At 39.6% G+C, this 8,769-nt stretch overlaps 2 protein-coding genes across 2 annotated transcripts in view; both read left to right on the top strand.

The window, feature by feature from the left end:
- The window catches only part of LOC106882060 (uncharacterized protein K02A2.6), a 6,207-nt gene extending 2,994 nt beyond the window's left edge, over positions 1-3,213 (top strand). The window contains exon 3 of the mRNA XM_014932620.1: positions 2,441-3,213. Within this exon, the coding sequence (XP_014788106.1) occupies positions 2,441-3,213 (773 nt within the window). The remainder of the gene's footprint in view (positions 1-2,440) is intronic.
- Positions 3,214-5,045: 1,832 nt separating this feature from the next.
- The window catches only part of LOC106882059 (GATOR complex protein NPRL2), a 40,519-nt gene continuing 36,795 nt past the window's right edge, over positions 5,046-8,769 (top strand). Inside the window, exons 1-2 of the mRNA XM_052968472.1 lie at positions 5,046-5,252; positions 8,213-8,304. Of these exons, the coding sequence (XP_052824432.1) occupies positions 5,175-5,252; positions 8,213-8,304 (170 nt within the window). The 5' untranslated portion in view covers positions 5,046-5,174. The remainder of the gene's footprint in view (positions 5,253-8,212; positions 8,305-8,769) is intronic.

Genomic DNA, 8,769 nt, shown 5'->3' on the forward strand with positions numbered 1-8,769 from the left:
GTCCATGAACTTGATTTTGTGTTTGCTTACGTTGATGATTTGCTCATACCTAGCGACACACGTGAAAATCATCAACACTTATCTCAACTTTTTCAGCGTCTTCGCACCTACAATGTGCGAATCAACCCCGATACGTGTGTTTTCGGACAGGCCTCTCCGGAATTCCTAGGTCATTATATCGACTCTAATGGTATCCGACCTCTCTCCTCCAAAGTTGATGTAATTCAACGCATCTCATCTCCCACTTCTCTACGTCAATTGCGTCACTTTTTGGGAATCGTCAACTTCTACAGAAGATTCATACATAAATGTGCAGACAAGTTACTTCCATTGACTCAACTACTGAAAGTAAATACAAAAAGAAATGCTCCTATCACTCTATCTGCCGAGGTATTATCTTCTGTTGAGTCAATTAATAAGGAAATAACTTCTGGTCCCTTTGTAGCGACCGTGCGACCAGGAGATGGTGACGAAGGAACGTCTCCTTTAGTGCAACGCACGGTCGGCACAAATATATATATAAAAAAAAACAAAAGATGGAATGAGTTAAGTACCAACAAGAAAGGAGAGAGACTCAACCGGTAAAATGTATAAAGTAAGATTTATTTGGGAGTCAACTAGTCTGTGTGAGTGTGAATGCGACATAATAAAACACAATATAAGACACGCCGTCGTGTAAACAAGAGTGTGTGTATACAAATATGTATATACAAATATGTGTATACAAATGCAAGAGATACAGAGCATAGAAAACAGTCTATAATAAGGATGTTAGAAGAAAGTCCAGACACAAGGATTAGAAATACCAGTTCGTAGCTAAGGTACACAGTAGGTAAAGGTGCTGTACATAAGAAGTTGTGGCGTTGAGGGCAGAGCCAGTAAGACACATGTCGTGTAAGAAGTTGAGGCTTCAATGCTGTTGCCGGTTACTTGGTACATGAGTTCTCGCAGGTTGAATTCTGGCTGTTATTCATGGAGAAGCAATTCACACAAACAGTGTTGAGAAAAACTGTGCGGGCGCTGTTGGCGGTGTGTACGTAGAAACGTCGGAGTAGACGCTAAGAAGCTTGAAGTGGCGATGAAGAAGCTTGTAGTAAACAGTCAGTTGAACGGTGGTGTTGGATCTCCAGTGAAGCGGAATCATGTCGTCACTGGAACTGGCTGGTGCTCTGTGGTCAGCGGCTAAACCTCAGAAGGTCTGAAGCCGAAGACAAACTTTAGTGCAGACAAGTGAGCTATTTAAGAGAAAAAATCGGCTCAAGCAGGGGTTCAGAAAACCGTTCCACGTGACCTTATCAGAAGGCTGCGATTGGTTGGTATGCACCCTGGCGCGAAATAGAACTAGAGACAAAAGTGCGCCAATACCAACCAATCAGAGTGGTGGACACAACAAGGTCCAAAGATGCGGCCGAAAGTTCGATGTTATCTGCTACGTCCGCATTCACATATATATATATAACTGAGAGAGAAGCTTCGCTACACCGTGCTTGCACATCCGGCTCCTGATGCTCGCCTCTCTTTAACATCAGATTCTGCTGTTAGTGCTGTTTTGCAACATAATGTCGACAATCAAACTCGACCTTTGACATTTTTTTCTCAATTACAGCCAGCTGAGCGTCGTTACAGTACTTTGATCGTGAACTCTTAGCAATCTACCTGTCAATTCGTCACTTTCAACATCAATTGAGGGCCGGGATTTTGTGATTTATACTGATCACGTTTACTCTGTCATCCAAATCGGACAAACACTCGCCTCGTGCTTTTCGTCACCTGGACTACATTTCCCAGTTCACGAGTAACATTCGGCATATACCTGGAACAGTGAACGTTCCTGCTGACGCACTCTCTCGTCTCCCTGTATGTTCTCTTTCAACTCCTGCTGCAATCGATTTAACTGCCATTGCGCAGGATCAGTCAGTTCTGGACACATTGGATTTAATTTCCACCAAGCTGTCTTGTTGCAAGTTTGCCTATCTTCCACTTCCGTCTGCTGAAGGCACAATCCTTTGTGACACAGCTACTGGTTCTCCCAGACCGTTTGTACTTGCAACCCACCAGCGTTCTGTTTTCGATGCCCTGCATTCACTGTCACATCCTGGCATCGCTGCCTCGGTGAAGCTTATTACGGCTCGGTTTTTCTGACCTAATATGCGCCGTATGATCACCGCTTGGGCACGCTCTTGTGTGAAATGCCAGCGTTCTAAAGTCCACAGGCACATTCGCGCTCCTCTTGGACAGTTTTCTCCATCGGAGACTCGCTTTCGCCATGTCCACATTGATCTGGTTGGACTATGACCTGTCAGTCGCGGGTTCTCTTACATGTTGACATGCGTCGATCGATTCTCTTGTTGGCCTGAAGCCATTTCAATAGTGGACATTTCCGCTGAGTCAGTTGCTTGAGCTTTCATTTCTAACTGGATTGCTCGCTTTGGTGTCCCAGCTAAAATAACCACTGATCGTGGACGCCAGTTTGAAACTTCCTTATTTCGTGAATTGTCGCGAATCCTAGGCGTTCATCACATTCGTACGACCAGCTACCATCCAGCTTCCAACGGGATGGTCGAACGCTTTCACAGGCAACTGAAGGCTGCTCTACGCGCCACTCCTGATCCACAGTCTTGGACAGAATTCCTACCTATCGTTCTTCTTGGTTGTCGCACTACTGTTAAAACAGACTTGGGTTTTCCTTCTGTTGAACTCCTTTACGGTACCATCCTATCACTCCCTAGTATAATGTTGGTGCCAGACAATTCATCGCGTCCTGATCCAACGTCGTATGTCACCAGATTTCGCTCGTATTTCTCAAGTCTTCCACCCATGCATCCGCGTGACCAGTCTATTCCCTCTCATGTCCCACCGGACATTGACAAATGGACTCATGTTTTTGTTCGGGATGATTCTGTCAAGGGACCTCTCGTTTCTCCTTATAAAGGACCATTTCGTGTGCAATCGCGCACACCCAAAAATTTTAGTCTCGACATCAATGGTCGGGTAGAGACCGTGTCGGTCGACAAACTTAAAAGGGCACATTTTGGGGTGTCCACATCCTTCGATGACACCCCAACCACGCCAACTTTTGATCCTTTACAACCACCTACACATCCACCTGCACATGCACCTTTGATCACACCATCACTTTCACCTCCACCTTCGTCGCCACTACCTAACACGAACAAACCTTGTGTCACCAGGACAGGCCGCACTGTGCATTGACCCCAAAAAACTCACTAGAACTATTTACATCTAACCTTTTTTTTTCTTTTTTTCTTCCTGTGACAGACAATTGTTTTCTCGTGTGCTGAACAATACCAATACCTTGCTATTGAACTTTGTAAAAATATTTTGTGCATACTCCTTGCTTGTGATTATTTTTTCTCAATTTCACATTTTGTATTATATTTTGTACCAAATCTTGTTGTTTGTGATCGGTGGCCATCTTTGCTTTCTTGTGCCTGCTCCAGTCAATCTAATTTCGCACTAGCGTTCTCAGGGGGGAGGGGAGCCCCTGTAGAGTGACACAAGAAGCCAGCACCATTTTGTGCGAGAACTCGCCGGCAGCCATTACCATGTTTGCCATGTGCGAGACCACAGCGAGGCTCTCGTGGGCAACAACTATTTAGGACTATCATGCTATTAGCTGTCAGAAGTGAAAGTGCTCACTGCTAGTGAAGTATCTGTCTGTCTGCCTGCATGCCTGTTGCTGGCCTGTCGATTCTTTGGCGACTGACAGCTAATACCATGACTGGCCGGAGCGAGCTATATGTCTGTCTGTCTGTCTGTCTCTATCTATCTATTACTCGAAAGTTCGCGCGTCCGCGCTAGCTAGTCGTGAGTGGTCGATCGTATTATTTTTAAACTTCAAACTTCATTTGTTTTCTATTTTGATAAATTCTCTCTATTGAAAATTATATTTTTATATTTTAAATAATTTGCAATTTCAGGAAATATGTTTTTATATTAAATTTGTGTTTTCTACTCACGACTAGCTAGCGCGGACGCGCGAACTTTCGAGTAATAGATAGATAGGTAGAGAGAGAGACAGACAGACATATAGCTCGCTCCGGCCAGTCATGGTATTAGCTGTCAGTAGCCAAAGAATCGACAGGCCCAGCAACAGGCAGACAGATACTTCACTAGCAGTGAGCACTTTCACTTCTGACAGCTAATAGCATGATAGTGCCAATAATTGTAATAGGCGAAGGTGGTACCATGAACCTTTGAGTTCCATTATTGATCTTTATGATTCAAAAGTGTGACTAGTGATATATTTGATATTCTCAAGTTTTATTTAATCAAAATTTGTCTTTCTAGAAATAAAATGCTATCAGTTGATACTGTATGTAGTCTTGCAATTAGCTATTCATTATGTATTCTTGGTGGAAAATGAACACCTAACATAAAATTAAGAAGTAACTCTTCGGAAACAATATAGCAATGAGAAATACATTGTGTATGTATTGTTATAGAGTCAAGTCTCATGATCAATATCATATAATTTTCCTTGCTTATTTATGATGTAGAAAAAAGAAAATATTTAAAACGTTTATTTACTTTTTTTAAAATCTATCATCATTAATAGTGTTTTCCATACGTTAATATAACCTTCACCTAAAATGTTCGGCCAAGTATCAAAATAGAACCATGCAAGTCATATATTTGAACCATTCTTACTACGCTTCCATCTAATTTAATAATAATTTGTTTTAGTCAGTCACAAAACCATTAATTTTTAAGGGAGTGATATATTTAATTAACTGTATATTATATTGCAAATACTTTTATCTGTATATTATATTGGTTTCAAATCTTTGCACAAACGCAGCAAGCTCGGCAGACAGGTAAGTCTATCACATTCCACCCCAGTGCTTAACTATTACAAATTGTTTATGGACGATGCTTTGAGTGTCATTTGTTCTTTGTATGTAGAAAGATTAAAAATTGCGTCGTATGAAGCATTCACTCAGATATAATACGTATTCTGCTACAAGCTTATTCCCCTCCTTTCCTTTCCTTCATAATAATTAAACGATAGTTCATTCAGGGGAGATAAACATGTAGTACTTGGCTGGAATACTTTCATATTCACCGCTTCATCCTGAAGTGTCATCTATTTCTCGATGTCTATTCGTGTGTTACTTTGTTGGGTTTTTTCCCCCACCACTGATTAAGGAAACATGTCCACTGCCAACCAGATTAAAGGGATTTTCTTTTGTGAATTCCATCCGACCCAAGGACCAATCATAGCTTATCAGGTTGGTAAGATTAAACGTTGTGACTTAAATTTAGATTCTGATACATTTTATACTCAATGAATAAATTTAGAAAAGAATGGAAGCTTGCTTGAAGTATTCCATTTAAGATCCTTTAAAATGGATCCTAAATATTTTTCTTCCATTTTTTAAAAAATGTTATGAAATTATGCGATGTGCGAACTCTGGCCGTCGAATGTTGATTTCTATCATAGGCACAAGGCCTCAAGATGTGTTACGCCCATGCTTTCTTGGAGTTAGTAGCGATGAAAAGGAAGTAAAATTGCTACTTAAGGGAAGTATAGCTCCAAGTCAGCTCTGATTGAACATTTATGATGAAAAGCGGTTCAGCTAGAATCGTCCCATCTTTTTATATATTAAGGACAACATAATTCAGTGTGTCTTCCCTGTCATTTGAACGAGTTGGGGCTGCAATTTCTAGCAGTTCGAATGATCGCATATAAGCTCCTTCATTTACATATATATGGTTATATGTAATATACTGTTATAGTAATATACTGCTCGACGGGATATAAAAATATAACCACACTGTTACTCAAATTGAATATACTTTTTGTTTTCTTATGTATAGACAATAAACTGATAAGATGATAGATAGAATAATTAGCGCATATTACACACGAGTACATATATATGAATAAATACGGCAACTATAATTAAAATTCGCTACAGTTCTATTCTGAAAGTTTTTCAGCGTCCAAGTCAGCCCTGTTGAAGTGGACCTATAATCAAAAGCTTACCAGCCTTGAACATCCTGCCTTTTCTTTTGTGCCGGGAATGTAAGACCATATTTTTCTATGTATCAGTTTTTAAGCTGGTGAGATATGATTTAAGAGAGAGTTGGTTGCTATTTCTAGCAGCTCGGGTGATCATGTAGTGCTGTTGGTTTTAGTAGGTCATGTTCTTGGTATTGTTATTGACTCATACTAGTCACTCTGTCATGTTTGTTGGTGATCATAACGATATTAGCTTTGGAGTATCCCACTGGCCCTGTACCCTGTTTTTGATGTAAGATATAAGTGGTACATTAGACACAGTCTGCCCAGTTTGCTCTATTACTCGTTTTGATTTACATTATAAGCAGTAGTCATTTCTCAGTAAATCAAATTTATGACCTGGTTTCAATTTTCAGTTGATTTAGCTATTGTTATTACTGTTTACCACCCCCTCTCCCCAATCAAGCCTTATCAAGTAGTTATGGTCAAAGGAATCCTGTTCATAACAATCTCATTCTATTTTTCAGACATTGCATATCTAGAATTGCATTATCCAAACATATGCTGTCTTTTTGAAGACAGTAAGGTATGATTTGAGTGAAATTTGGCTATTTCTAGAAGTTGAGCAACATAGAGATTCCCTCATTAACTCAGTTTGTACAATTTTGAAAAATGTAATTAATAGCGACAGAAGTATCAATACCAAAAGGTAATCTTGATCTCCAACTTAATATGGAGGCTGTGGTAGGATACAGAATACTGCATTATTTACCTTGAGAGGACTTATCATAAGGATTTGTGGTGCATAAAGCACTTGTAATTATATTGTTGACAGACAACAATCATTTGCTATGGCCACCAGAACTGTCAGATAACATGATTTCACCCTGCTATGGGTTCTTCAATAACAGATGTTCAGCAGCACAATAACAACTGAATCTCTCATAATATATAGAGAGAGGGAGATAGATATGACAGGATATATAAAATCTCAGTGTCTATTTAGGAACTGGTGTCACAAATAGCTCATTAAAAAATAATTAATAGTGACGGAAGCAGTATTAATACCTAAAGGTAACCTTGATCTCGAACTTAACATGGAGGTTGTGTTAGGATACAGAACACCGCATTATTCACTGTGACAGGATCTCTTATAAGGACCTGTGGTGCATAAAAGCTCTCATAATTATATCGTTGACAGACAAGAATTATTGGCAATGGCCACCAGAACTGCCAGATCACATGATTTCACCCTGTTACAGGCTCCTGTACGACAAATATCTAGCTGCGTGATAACAATATATAGAATATCAGTGTCTATTCATGCACTGGTGTTACAAATAGCCAGTGGGCTTATTAATAATAATTAATAGCAATAGAAGTTTTAATATCAAAAGGTAATCTCGATCTCCAACTTAACATAGAGGCTGTGTTAGAACACAGAATACTGCATTATTTACCTTGAGAGGATCTCGTGATACATAAAAGCACTTGTAATTATATCATTGATGCACCACCAATGGCTGAATAGACATTAAGAGTCTATATATTGTTGATGACAGATTTGGCTATCATTGTGCTGTTGGACATCTGACACTGAGGAACCCATAGCAGGGTGAAATCACATGTTCTGGCAATTCTGATGGCTGTAGCAGATGATTCTCATCTGCAATGAGTGCTTTTATGCACCATGAGTCCTTATGAAAGATTCTCTCAAGGTAAATAACACAATATTCTAAATTCTAACATAACCTCCATATTCAGTTAGAGATCAAGATTACCTAGGAGAAATGTATGATTTCACTACTTCTCAGGCTAATGTCTTGCAATTTTTACTTTCATCCTTCTTTATAATGATTTCAAATGCTGCCAAAAGTTTACTTTGTCTTTTGTCTTTCGAAAAGATTGGTAAAATATGTGTGGCATCAACTCCATTAACTGCACTACATTTTTGTAAAAATTGGCATTGTTCATTTGGTTAACATTTACTCAACAAATGGGTAAGAGCCCTTTATACATTTTTGATTGACCTACTCAATGTATCATTGAAAACACCCTCGACCAATCTTTCTAGTATTTTCTAAAACTGAGGGGACATGTTCTAAATCTTGAGAAATCATTCCATAGCTAGAAATGCAAAATTGGATATTTTGTTCATGGTCCTGCTAAATCAGAGTTGACCATTCTTAACCAATAATAACAACTTATTTCTTGTTTTTATTTCAGATACCAGAAGATCTGATTAAAAAAGAAACTTTTGATGCTCTTCATATTTACATCATTCCTAAAAAAGAGTTATTTGAGCGTGATATTACAGTGTGAGTAATTACAGTTTCTAATTTCAAATTGATTCACTGGTTGTTTGTTGCTTTTAATGATACAGGTTCTGAAGTTTGCAGTATCTACTACATGAGTTCAAACTTCACCACAGTTTACTACTGGAAAAAAACTCCATTATTGTTTGTGTGGTGTGATGGAGGAAAAAGACAACAAGAAGCAAAAGGACAGAATGAAACGTTGGACCTTACCTTGTCAACCGCAGCGGAGTACACGATCGCTCCTGATCAAAACACGTCTTTCTCGTAACCTCGCTGTTTTCTCACTGCCCCCGTGCTAGCCTTTGACCGCGTGTGCCCGACTTCCGGTCTGGCTTCACTTCTGTTTGCCTCACCTCTCTCCACCAACAACACACAGCTCATCACAGCCCATGACACCACACGCCCCCCTGATCTATAGATCATTCAACCGGCTCTCCCACTCACTCCTCGCTCCCGAACTACCTT

Source organism: Octopus bimaculoides, chromosome 6 (assembly GCF_001194135.2).
Source record: "Octopus bimaculoides isolate UCB-OBI-ISO-001 chromosome 6, ASM119413v2, whole genome shotgun sequence".
Lineage (NCBI taxonomy): Eukaryota > Metazoa > Mollusca > Cephalopoda > Octopoda > Octopodidae > Octopus > Octopus bimaculoides.